General features: G+C 44.6%; 1 protein-coding gene across 1 annotated transcript in view; it reads right to left on the reverse strand.

Annotated features, from left to right (window-relative positions):
• Positions 1-6: 6 nt before the first annotated feature.
• Positions 7-13231, reverse strand: part of ADAMTS3 (ADAM metallopeptidase with thrombospondin type 1 motif 3) — a 122615-nt gene continuing 109390 nt past the window's right edge. Inside the window, exons 16-22 of the mRNA XM_014938333.1 lie at positions 11732-11812; positions 10236-10399; positions 9512-9677; positions 8650-8782; positions 7963-8170; positions 7150-7267; positions 7-1367 (exon numbers count right to left, since the gene is read on the reverse strand). Coding sequence (XP_014793819.1) covers positions 796-1367; positions 7150-7267; positions 7963-8170; positions 8650-8782; positions 9512-9677; positions 10236-10399; positions 11732-11812 — 1442 coding nt within the window. The 3' untranslated portion in view covers positions 7-795. The remainder of the gene's footprint in view (positions 1368-7149; positions 7268-7962; positions 8171-8649; positions 8783-9511; positions 9678-10235; positions 10400-11731; positions 11813-13231) is intronic.

Raw genomic sequence — 13231 nt, forward strand, 5'->3', positions numbered from 1 at the left:
AGGTTTACAATTTTTTCCCCACCCCTATTTCAAAAGAAAGCATCACGTTGTTGATACTAAAAAAGAAAACCCCCAACTCCTTTTCCTGGTGTCAGCAGATGGCATGTGGAAATGGAACTCCTCCTTTTATGATAATGCTGCTTTTAAAAAAAAAATAAAATTAAAAATCAACTCTTGGAATGTCAGTAAGGCAGTACTGGATGGCAGGCACCTCTACTTGTCCAGAACGCGATGTAGGTAAACAGTTGTCTGACAGCACAAAAAAAAAAACCTCTTAAAAATAATACTGATTTTCTGCAATATACAGTATTTACACAACAGCTGCAAATTTGCTCATACAATATCCGTTTATATAGATAAATTAGCAAAACAAGTCCTATGGGTTCAGTTGTTCCACTGCAAAAAAAAAAAAAAGTATTTTGTCTAGTGTAAACGTCTGGTACCTCTTGTCGTGGGGTGTTTTCTGTGTGTTGAGTGTTAAAAACCAAAAAATAATGAGGTCAGGGCCTGAGTGATGCCCTCGGCGACTTCTGCTCGTGGTTTGGGATGCTCTTTGGTGCTTTCCTACGTGGCTGTCTCAAGCCAGGCAGGTAACACAGCACGGGAGGAGGACGGGAGCGACTAGAAAGTGAACCAGCACTTCTCCTTCGTCGTATTTACAAGGAACAACGAGTGGATGACCTGCAGGGTCCTGCTTGTGGAAAGCAGCACGCACCATAGTGTCCAGAAGTAAGGAAATTAAACCCAAAAGCGCCAAAACAAAGCCTCTTTCAATGACTTTCCTCCACGAGGCCTTCATCTTTCCACAGTGGAGGACCTCGAAGGCCACCTCTTCTCAAGGTGCTTCTCGCTCTTCCTGGAGGATCTCGGTGGGGAAGGAGGACCCGCTGTGGTTTTATCAGCTGGCACCACGGGAAAAGCTGCTGCCAAGGCCAGGGCACCATGAGGACCAAGACCACTGCTGTTGGAAGGTGACTGGTGCAGCCAAGCAAACAGCCTAGAAGTCTTCCTCGCTTGAGGAGCTCTCCATTGTGGAAACTCAGCACCTTTGGGCTTGGTGTTGGACGGGGAGACATGTGTATGGGCATCCTCTTCAGCCAGCCTGCCTGGAGAACTTCTTCCAGGCAGGAGCTGTGCGGAGTGGGGCACTAGGGGTGTGGGCATCATCAGAGCCCTGGGCAGGTCACCCTCATCAAACATCACGTCCTCGGCGGTCTCGGCCGCTTGGGTGAGGAAGGGGGGCGGGAGGGTGCTGCTGCGCTTGCTGCAGGACTCGCAGCACAGCTTGTTGTAGCCAGGGATGGAACAGTAACGGGCAAGCACCTCCATCTGACAGAAGATAGATTTATCTCCCATGCAGGGCTCATCTGCAAAACAAACGTAAAGATGGCTGTAAACAGAGTGAACAGCACTGAAATGCCCTGGGCAGCGTTTAGGTGGACACTGAGAAAGTTCTACCTACGTTTCATAAACCATGGGCTACTGGGAATAAGCAACCTGAGATGCTTCAGCCCCCCAAAAAAACCCTGAAAAATAACCCTGGCTGGGAACCAAAGAAATTGGAGAACCAAAAAGTTTCTCCTCACATCAGAAGCCAAGAGTTGTGCCAAGGCATGATATATTTGTAGAGGGCCACAGCCACCAATTTCCAGTGCCAACCTACTAGAGTTCCCACCACAAATCACCTTTACGTCTAGCCTGAGGATATTATCTATCATTATCTATCAACAGTATTAAGAACAATAAAATCTTCCCTTCAAGAAATTAAATCCCAAGCAACATCTCTCAAAGATGTCTTTCTTAAAATAAAAATGTCATAGTTGGATAAAGTTTTGTTGGGATGAAGTCTCAGTGACCTAACCGTAACTGGAGAACTGATGGACAGCTTCTAACAGGTAGGACAGATGTAAGATGCCTTCAAGTTAAACATGTAACATTCCTTTTGGTCAGGGAGATCTTAGAGAGGTCAAAGACCTATTAGAGCCCTCCAAAACATCAACGTTTCTCAGAGTATTTGCTGGATGTTTGTTCCACCACCAGAGATGCAGTGGTCATGGACAAAACTGGTAGAGAGGAAAGCAGAAGCGCAAGAAGTTGGAAGAAAAATAAGGCTTTGATATTGAGCAAAGAGCATATCAGTACTGGGGCTCCTTCAGACCATCATGGGAGCTCAAACGTGAAGTCCTAGGTTTCACTGTTACCCATCAGTACTGGGGATCCTTCAGACCATCAAGGGAGCTCAAAAGTGAAGTCCTAGGTTTAACTGTTACCAGACTGGGACAAACACTGAGAGTTTGTAACACTGGACCAGGCTGCCCAGGGCAGTGGTGGAGTCCCCATCCCTGGAGGGATTTAAAAGCCGGGCAGACGTGGTGCTGAGGGACATGGGTTAGTGATGGGTTTGTCAGTGTTGGGTTGATGGTTGGACTGAATGATCTGAAAGGTCCCTTCCAACCTGGACAATTCCATGATTAGATCAAATGAGCTGCATTATTTGCAGATTTTTAAATGAGGGCGTGTGACATTCCTTTTAGTCAGGGAGATCTTAGGTCAAAGACCTATTAGAGACCCCCAAAATGTCAATGTTTCTTGGAGTATTTGCTGGATGTTTGTTCCACCACCAGAGATGCAGTGGTCATGGACAAAACTGGTGGAGAGGAAAGCAGAAGTGCAAGTTGGAAGAAAAATAAGGCTTTGATATTGAGCAAAGAGCACATCAGTACTGGGGATCCTTCAGACCATCAAGGGAGCTCAAAAGTGAAGTCCTAGGTTTAACTGTTACCAGACTGGGACAAACACTGAGAGTTTGTAACACTGGACCAGGCTGCCCAGGGCAGTGGTGGAGTCCCCATCCCTGGAGGGATTTAAAAGCCGGGCAGACGTGGTGCTGAGGGACATGGGTTAGTGATGGGTTTGTCAGTGTTGGGTTGATGGTTGGACTGAATGATCTGAAAGGTCCCTTCCAACCTGGACAATTCCATGATTAGATCAAATGAGCTGCATTATTTGCAGATTTTTAAATGAGGAGATTTAATACTTCCTTATCATCTCTTCCCTGTGTCTAACCCATCTGTAAGGGGGGCAGTCACCTTCCCACAGACGTCTACAGGGACCTTCAGAACAGACCACGTGTTTGAGCCTCATGTTCCAGCCCAACCATGGAGGACTCTTGAGAAACATGGGGCATCTGTGTGTCCCCTCAGTCTCCTACACGGGGACTAAGGCCCTCCAGACCAGGAACCTACAGATAATAACACCACACAGGACATCACACCAAAAACAATTCAATGATTATATCAAATGAGCTGCATTATTTGCAGATATTTAAATGAGGAGATTTAACACTTCCTTATCATCTCTTCCCTGTGTCTAACCCATCTGTAAGGGGGGCAGTCACCTTCCCACAGACATCTACAGGGACCTTCAGAACAGACCATGTGTTTGAGCCTCACTTTCCAGCCCAACCATGGAGGACTCTTGAGAAACATGAGATCAAATGAGCTGCATTATTTGCAGATTTTTAAATGAGGAGATTTAATACTTCCTTATCATCTCTTCCCTGTGTCTAACCCATCTGTAAGGGGGGCAGTCACCTTCCCACAGACGTCTACAGGGACCTTCAGAACAGACCACGTGTTTGAGCCTCATGTTCCAGCCCAACCATGGAGGACTCTTGAGAAACATGGGGCATCTGTGTGTCCCCTCAGTCTCCTACACGGGGACTAAGGCCCTCCAGACCAGGAACCTACAGATAATAACACCACACAGGACATCACACCAGCAGTGGGGACAGATGAGGAGCTCCATACACCTGTAACTACTCAAACACTTCAAGGAGAGACCAGCAAAAAGTTTCCATTAGCAGAATTTTCCTAACATAGCCCTGGGCTGGCTGGAAATGGTGGATTTCACTTAAAATAGAAGAATGCAAAATTATCATGCGAAAAGCCAAAAGTTAACCCCAGCTATTGAGAAGATCTGCTCCATGCCTCATCCTCCACTCATAGTTAGCAATTACGTAGTCAACGTGTTAATGAGCAACTGATGGGCTGTAACTCCACTCATTAAGCTCTGAAATTAAATTAGCTTTCTGCGTGGTGGTATTTCCTCACCTGTGTGCAGATGTGGCCTCACCACACGTCAACAGCACGTCAGGCACCCAAATTTCCCTATTTTGAAGTATAATTAACTGTAGCCCAACCTCTCCATCAGCGTAAACCAGCTTAATTCCACCCAACTCAGGAAAATTACACACACCTACCTCTGGGGGGTTGTGGAACTTTGTTTATAAATAGCAAATTATAGGGCTGTGGTGTAAATACGCGTAATATAAAAGTTTTCCTCGCTCCCAATCCCGACGTGCTTCCTTGGGTGGACGTTTGTTGGCTCTCAACAACCCCAGCATTAACTCTGCAGCTTTGCAGGGGAGCACACGACTGCAGGAAGGCACTATGGGACTATTTTCAGCAGGGGTTCAGCACGAGCAATTCAAGGGCTATATTTATAATTCATCTAACCTAGAAAAGCTAATATTGAAACACAAATCTTTGCATCGTATGTAGGGCAGTCTTTAGCCTTCCATGTAAATGGAAGCATATGATATGGAAAATTTGTGGCAGTCATCTTGTTAACATGCTGTGATTTATGTCAGTGTATGAGTCAAAGCAAAAAAGTATCACAATCAAAAAAGAAAGTACCAAACAATTACTTTTGCCTTTCCATAGTGTCAAAGCATCTTATTTGGCTAAAGTGACAAATCAAAAAAGAAAGTACCAAACAATTATTTTTACCTTTCCATAGTGTCAAAGCATCTTATTTGGTCTTTTTCCTCTGATGGTTAATTTTTTTTAATATTGGTTTAGATTTCGTGACTCAAGTGATAGTGCAAAGATTTGGTTTTGTACTTATCTACTTCCAGTAGGTTCCACAAGTACAATCTCGGAGCTGTATACTCACATAATCCCCATTTTTTATTTTTTAGGTTAATTCTGCACAACCTAGTGAACCACTTCCTAGTCAGAATGTAAGTGCTCGTGTCCTTCCGCTGATGTTGACGGTAAAAATTCTCCTTCTCACAATCTGTTACTTGCTTGGCGGTGGCTGAGAGTAGGAAGACACAAGAAAGCGGATGGGCTCCCTAGGGCATCTCCAGAAGATGAAGCTAAGAGAACCTAATTTTCACGTTAGATTTGAGGATTGACACAGCTCTCACAGGAAGCATCACTGCAACTCTAAGTACACTCCTTGCCGACAGCATCCCATTGAGAAACCTCACTCAAAGTTGGTGTTTAGGGACTAAAATTTAAAACAACACATTCTTTCTTCTTCTTTCTATACCTTGTGTTGCAAAGCAGGGATGTATAAAGGCTTTTTAAGGGTCTGTTCTATAGAGGTTGTTGCATAGAGCTCATCTATTTGGCTAAGTACCAGAAAATTCATTTTTCTCATCAGACCCAGCCCCAGAAACACGATGGCTGCTCAGATCATTGCTATGGATTGCAGGGAAAATACTGCAGGATAAAATCCTGCCTCCTGTTTCCTTCTAATCACAGAGACATATAAAGTTTGAGATAGATAGATATCTATGGGAGATGTCCCCATTTCCCACACTATGAGACTCAGCTCCACTGCACACACGGTGGAAGAGCTCTTCTCCTGTGTGCAGACATATGGTTTTTCATGATGACACTCCGTTAAAATTAAACCCTCAGCAATCTTGCATTTAGACAGTAAATCATTTGTCAACACCACCTGATACAGGCTAATGTTTAGCTAAGTCTAAAGCCCTGAAAATAAAAATAGAAATCCAGACCATACAGACTTAAAAGCAAAGGAATGCCAAGCATGACCAGGCATAACGAGTTTATCTACATAAACATTAGAGAACACTATGGGTATTTTAGCTCTATTCCCCCAAAATGCAGGACTTCTACAAGCCACAGCAGAAAACGTGGTGAAAAAGAGAGATTATTTGAAATAGCACCGTCAGCTGCTGACTGCTTGGTCAAAGCTATGGCCCAAAGCCCTGAGCGGGGCTGAGGTTTGAGCTCAAGGGAGCATGGCTGAGTTTTGCAAAGATGCAGCCCTTTTTTTTATTTTCCATTTTTTAAAATATATTTTTAATGCCAGTGGAAAACGGGATTTTATATCTTCTCCTTATTTTACAGTCAGAGGCAGTGATTTGCTCCCACCTAGTGGATACACCGCCCTATAACTCTTCCCTGCTCCCAGAATTGTTTTCCACTCCCAGTTCCTTCACTGGCAGAAGATAAATCAGGGCAAGAGCAGAACCTTTTCCAGCCTCGTGGGCAGGCGCTGGGTTCACTCTGTGGGACAAGGCACTGCACCTTCTAAGAACTCTGACTCTGTTTTTACTGCCAGCTGGTGATCTGAGGGTTAGGACTTCCGTGGGGGATTTAAAAAGCAAATAAACCCCAGATCTCACAGAGTCACGGACCCAAAGGGAGAAAGGCTTTGTGGTCGTAAAAAGCTTAAAAAACTGTTCAAAAAGCTCTAGGAGATTGTAATGTAATTAGATTCCCAGGAAACTTATTAATGCCCTGTGGTTCCATTTTTATGTTGGGTTGTTGGTTTTTTTTTTTCATTTCCTCAACTGGCAGGCTTGTAAAACTTACCCTGGGATGTAGAGGTCGAGCAGGGTTTGCTTTGGATTGACCTTCACCTCTAGCACAAATTTTCTGCAAATGCAACTGGGGCTAACACATCTAAAACCCTTTTTCCAGCGCATTTACAAGAGTTCCCCTGGAGCTATGGTATCAATAATGTGCTGGACTAAACAACAGGGTGGATTTAGCTGGAAAAAAGTGGGAAAATCTCTAAGGGGGGTGTATTTTCTGGCCTGGAAGGGGCGATGGGTGCCATGTGGTTGTCACCTGGCAGTGTCACACCTTTAAAATACAGCACAGGACAAGTGTGGTGTGCGCAGCACCTGGCTGTAAGCCCTGCCTTCTCTTAGAAACCTGCCCACCTTAACACAGAAAATTCAGCTCTTATTTAGACCTTTTTATCTCTCAGGGATGAAATCTGTGTCTAACATCTCTCCCCAGCACTGTGTGACCTCCACGTGCTGCAGGGAGGTGGGAATCCTTATCCCTGTATCCCCGGGGTGATTTCCTGAGGATCTCTTACCGTTACAGGGGGCCAGTTTACAAACCCTCACGGCGTCGGGCTTCTCCCCCTGGCAGTGGTCTCCGGCGCGGCAGGAGATGTGCCGGCTCTCCGTCCCCTCCCCGCACGTCACCGAGCACTGTGGAACACAGACATGGCCATTCAGCACAGGCAGCTTTCACACCAACCACCCAAAATTAACGCCTCTAAAAAAAGCCCAGGGTTGGCTTTCAGGTCAGGCTGTACATTCCAGCCATGTGCTTTGAAAGCAGACTGCAGTTCTGGAGGAATATGCAAAGGGGAAGGGTGGTATTTTCCTTGTTTTTTGCATTCCGTAATGTTAAATTTATTATTAGGGCATATTATGAATTTTCCTACTTATTCTTCCCATAGCCGACACCTGATCTTGACGAGGTAACATAAGGATAATGCAAAGGGCAGAAAAAACTCACTGACTCAGTAGGGTTCAGCTGTTTGTTCCTAAGGTATTACAGCAATATTCAACACTTGCAGAAACTCTGTGACTGCAAACCAGTCTGAATTGGTAAAAAAATGTTACGTGGGGAAGTGAGAAGTTGGAAACTTGGGAGAAAACCCAAATGAAACATCAATGTGTGTTTTGAGGGACTGTGTATCTGATATTGTATTTTTTTTGCTGCTTTCTGAAGTCTGGAGAGGTACAGGAGCTGCGAGGCGTTATCTGCGGCAGATTTTCAGGGTCTGGAAAACTGTCTGGTGCAGCCTGGAGCCTTAAGCCCCGGCACAGACCTGGCTGGGGGAGGCAGGGGGTGTTAGCAAAGGTGGGCTAGTTACTCGTGGTCGCTGCTTGCCCACCTCAGACCATGGCCCGGGCTTCCACTGGGCCGGGCAGGGCAGGCGGTTGCAGGGCCGGCGGCTGTCGGGCCGCTCGCCCCCGCAGTACTTGAAATGCACCGAGCGGTTCCCGCCGTCGGGGAGGGGCTGGAGGCAACGCACGGTGCGCAGCTGGTAGCCCGAGCTCCCACAGGTCTTTGTGCAGTGTTCCCACTCCTCTGCTGCCCAGCTGGGAAAGAAAAACAAACGAGATACCATCACGACTTTTCAGTGTTATCCATACGGCCGCTGGGTCAGGCAGCCCTTAATATACAACTTTTTTGTGTAATATACAACTTTTTTTGTGTAATATACAACTTTTTTTGTGTAATATACAACTTTTTTTGTGTAATACACAACATTTTTTTGTGCAATACACAACTTTTTTTGGTGTAATACACAATATTTTTGCAATGAAACCACTGAATAAGATCAGTAACCATCCTTTTGCAGGTATGTGTAATACACAACTTTTTTGGTGTAATACACAATATTTTTGCGATGAAACCACCAAATAAGATCAGTAACCATCCTTTTGCAGGTAAAAAACCCATCCAAAATGCAGGAGCTCCAGCCTGGAAAGCTGTCAGCATCCCGCCACCTTTGCCCCTGTTAAATCCCAGCCCCAGGAGCCACGGCTCATGTCTTTTTTTGGGGGGATGCACTTACAGAGGCTGGGTGCATTCCTGAAGGTTGCACATTCTACGAATGGGCTTTGGCTTTTTGCTGGCTTCACAGAAGCTGCGATGAACCATTTTGTTATCACTCTTCCTGCGGCACCCGTATTTGGTGTACTGGAACCCTGGGAAAACATTTCAGAAACATCAGGAAAAACAGGTCCTTGCTAGAATTTTTTGGCTTAAATCTAAGTTTTACAGCCAAATAAATGGTTTTACGTGACAGATATTTATGAAGTTTTTAAACACACTCACAGTTTGTTCCGTTGTAGGCAGAAGATCATGGCACAGGGCTCTGTGGATGCTATTTATAGGTTTTTAAGGCCAGAAGGGATGGTTATGACCCCTTCCTCTAACCCCTAACACCCAAATCATGGCACAGAGAGGGGAGAATTCACCTAACACCCAGCAGCAGGTCACGGGCTAACCTGGGCATGAACCCAGCTCTCAGTTTAGTGTTTTTGCCACATAATGCATCACTCCAGCTCAACTGCTGGATGTAGGAGTTATTTTGGTATTTCCATTCCCCATTCTTTGCATAAGGGTAATACACATACTGTAAGTAAAGCGAACACTCAATAACATAAATGTTTGAGTCTGCATTTCCAAAGTGGCCTCGGGTACTGAATTTAAACACCTAAAAAGGACTTTTCCTTTCTCGGCTGGAAGTGTGACACTTTTGAATAATCAGGCACTTAACCTATTTTGAGCTTGGGCACCCAAAATAACAACCTGCTTTTAAAAAAGAAATGAAAGCCAAGACTTCTAAAGCGTTCACTCTCCCCGCCAGCAAAGGGTACCCACTTTGGTTAATTTGTCACTCGTTAGGAGAAGGTGCTCCATCATCACTTTACCTCCACCGCAGGGTTTGGAGCACTGCGACCAACTCTTCAAGGCCCACTCAAAGGTGTCTGTTTCCTCCTGCAGGACGTTGTTGCTGTTGATGGTTGGTACCGAATCCTCGTGAATGATGTATTTGTAAGTCAGGCTGGATCTTGTGTCGTTCTCCCGAGGAATGATCTATTAATAATCACAGGTAAACAGGAGGTACAAAACCAGAGCTATTATTTGCAAAGTAAAGAAACCGAGGCCTGGTTTTTAGGGGAAACATGGAAACTGGTAGTTAACTCATTGGGGGAATAAAGTTGCTTTTTGTCTTCAGAGTTAGAACTACCAATAGTAATATCAACACAGAGCCACTTAAAATGAGATACATTTCCAGGCCAGCCTTCTGAGCTGGCCAAGCAGGACACCGTCATCCAGGGTGAAAGGATGACGTGGCCACATTGTTTACTGGGCGAAAGAACCCAAGTTTGGGACATAGTTTGACAGGCAATGCCCTTTTTTGGGCCACTGGAAGCATCCCACTGATGTCCAACGACGCAATATGGGACTTCTGATTGACTCATTGCACGAACAGGCAGCAGGTTACAAGAGAGGGCAACAGGGAGTGAGAAGAGGGCTTCAGGCCACCAGCAATCCCATCACATTTCTTTCAGAGAGGCGTTACATGGCGGTGTTTTATCTTTCTATTAGAGACAAACCCACCAGATTCCCACCGCTGGACACGTAACCTACCAGCACAACCACCGCATCGTGCAAGGGCCCGTCCGTGTGGAGGGTTTCAATGTCATCTTCGATGTTGTACTCCCACTCCACGCCCAGGTCGATGAAGGACCGGGATCTGGCCTCCTCCCCCTTCCCGTTCAGAATGTAGTGTCCTGTAGCCTGGTTCTTAATTGCTAAAAGGATTGAAAAGAGTGGCAGTCGTGCCTCCCATCACACCGCAAGCAGTCATGGTGGAGATATCATAGGTGGCCTTCCCAAAGGAACCCAACGCAGCAGGAGTTGCAGAAGCGTTGGCTCAGAGAAAGGCTCCTCCAAAACCACCTCATGCAGCTGCCAAATTCCAGTTTGATGATAGATATATTCAATTTTCTACTTCCTTATCCATGTGAATTGAGATACAGAACTAGAGACTGGCTGAAGCTCCTCCTCCCTATGTAATGTGCACATTTCCCATACTAGCTTAGTTCCCAAGAAGCAAGGAATTTGGGTCAAATCTTCAAAATCACCTGTCTTCTCTATTTGCCTAAAACCAAAATCCCTGGGAATGCCTCCTAGTATAACAGACTCCTCAACAGACTTCAAATGCATTTCTTATTTTCCTCAGATTATGAAAGTGACAACTTTTTGATCACATTTTAGTTTCTTTTGTGTACATACATACGTACCAGACGCTAAAATCAGGAAGCAAAGAGCTGAGGCATTTGAAACCCTGGGAAACCACTTGGGTTTGGGTTCCTGCACCACACCTTGGAGGTCACACAATTACTGTTATTATTATGCTCCAAGTAGAAGCCAATACATTAAAAATCTGAAAGATGGGCTCTCAGTTTTTCCTTTGTCCATTTTTTTCCAGTGTACCTTAAAACATGATTAAAAAAACCACTCAGAAATATATATTTCTTTCCTATTTCTACTTTTTTTTAGTAACTAATCCAACTCTACCTGAAAGGTTCACCACTCAGACACTGCCATAGCACATGAACAGCTGATAAAAAGGCTGTTAAAATCCAGGGAAGAGCTAAAAATCCCTTAACCATTAGAAAATGGTAAGCAGTAAGATACAAACTGACTGACAACAGCATGACCTGTCCTACGTGAGAAAAATCTGAAATGAAATGGACTGCAAATATATCACGAGTTCCCCAATCTTCTTTCATTAAAAAAGCTGCTGCTTACAACCTGCAGCAAATAAGAATAATTAAAGATACTCAATTTGATTCACAGAATAGAATACGTAGTTTTTAACCGTTTAAATGTGAGTGATGACGATCTTTTGTTAGTAAACATGCAAATTAGGGTCAGTTGAATGTTTTGAAGAGTTCAAACGAGAAGTAAATAGTTGTTTGCTGAGCTTATGCCATAGGAGGCAGTCCTTCACATGCAGGTTTGGAATGCACGGATTTACCCTGAAGGCTTTAATTTGGTTATCTGGTTTCTCAGGTTCTCCTGCCTGACTGCCCCGTGCTTCTCAATGTGAAGCCACACCTGAGGAGAGAAACACTTACCAAGAAAGTGAGGAGAAGCCTCGTCTTCTTGGATAAACACATGTCGAGCACCGGGAGGGATGTCAAACATCTTAAGGTACCCTTTTGGCATGTGTAGCAGTCAGTGGAGAAAGCAGAGACGGAAAGAAAAAGTAATAGCCATGGTTAGGAGCGTGCTACATGACCCCATTTCTGCTTGCAGAGGGGGGCATCCATCGCCGACCGAGAAGCCGTGGCAGAAATAAACAGAGCAAATAGTTTGTAATGTGTTTGATGGGACCTCCTGGCTTTTTCCCTCTTTGGGGGAGAGAAGAGAAACCAGTTACAAACCTATTTGTCGTTTGACTGGCTACACGGCTACAGCCCAGATCCACTCACAATTCAGGCAAAAACATGTTTCCTATGTTCCTCAGTGAACCAGGGGGAAAATCACAAACTTTCCTGGTTATTTTTTGTCAAATCACTCATCAGCCAGGCCGATTTGGTAGATTTTGGTAGATTTGGTAGATTTTGGTAGATTTGAGTTTATTTACCATTATGTTAGATGTTAATCTCTTAAGTGTGTCTGCTCACTTCTGAGACATCAAAGCCTGGGGAAAGGTGTGTGTAGTACAGAGGATTTTTGTCACTGCACATCAGAAAAGGCTTGTTAGCCCAAATTATTTACAACTGTGAATGTAAGATGCATCGATTAAATTGATGGAGTTGAATGCAGCTCTCTCCAGCTAAAAGTAAAAAAGCTGTTCCCAAAGAAAATGATTCTTATTTTAAATTTCTGTTATGTATCAGTCCAAACCACAGGTAATTGGTGAGACACTGAGTAAGTACTGTCACTGGGAAGACTAAAATCCCTCCTAGGGACATGTCAACAGGTACTTCTATATCAAGTTTTAATCAAGAGCACCATAAGCACTCTGAGTGCACGGTATTTTCATATTCTCTTATTTTCTCTTTAACAACTGCGGATTTAATTATGGTAAATCTCTGTAGATCCCTTTTTTAAGAGCTGTTTAAGTCTCTCTCTGTTTTGGACCCTGCTATGTGGTTTTCCTGAGTTATCCAGCCCTGCTGCAGAAGCAGCAGAGATGGTTTTTTACAAGAGTTTGACTATTTGTGCATTACAAACACAAGACGTAAGGTTTAAGTAACTCTGTTTCACCTGGGGACCAAGGAACGCAGCAGTGGTTTGTCACTGATTTTTGAAGGACCTTACAGCTCCTTCAAAAATCTAAGTGAAGAAAAAGAGCTGGGAATGTGTAAAATCATGGCCTTGGCTGACGAGTGGCTGCACAAACAGCCTTTGCCAATCTTTCCATTGGTCCTCTCTTGAGCATATGAAACATAAAGCTTTTGCCTGATTTGGTGTTATCCGTCGGCGTCTGACGGAGATGAGAACTGCAGCAAGGACTCTCCCGTGGCCGCAGATGCCCCTCTCTCTGCAAGCTCTTCAGACTTACCCAGCGTATTTTTAGACTCCTTTGTTTCAGAAAGGGAAATATTGCGAGCTCCTTTGGGCAACGT

This window comes from Calidris pugnax, unplaced genomic scaffold (genome assembly GCF_001431845.1).
Source record: "Calidris pugnax isolate Ruff unplaced genomic scaffold, ASM143184v1 scaffold72, whole genome shotgun sequence".
NCBI classification, from domain to species: domain Eukaryota; kingdom Metazoa; phylum Chordata; class Aves; order Charadriiformes; family Scolopacidae; genus Calidris; species Calidris pugnax.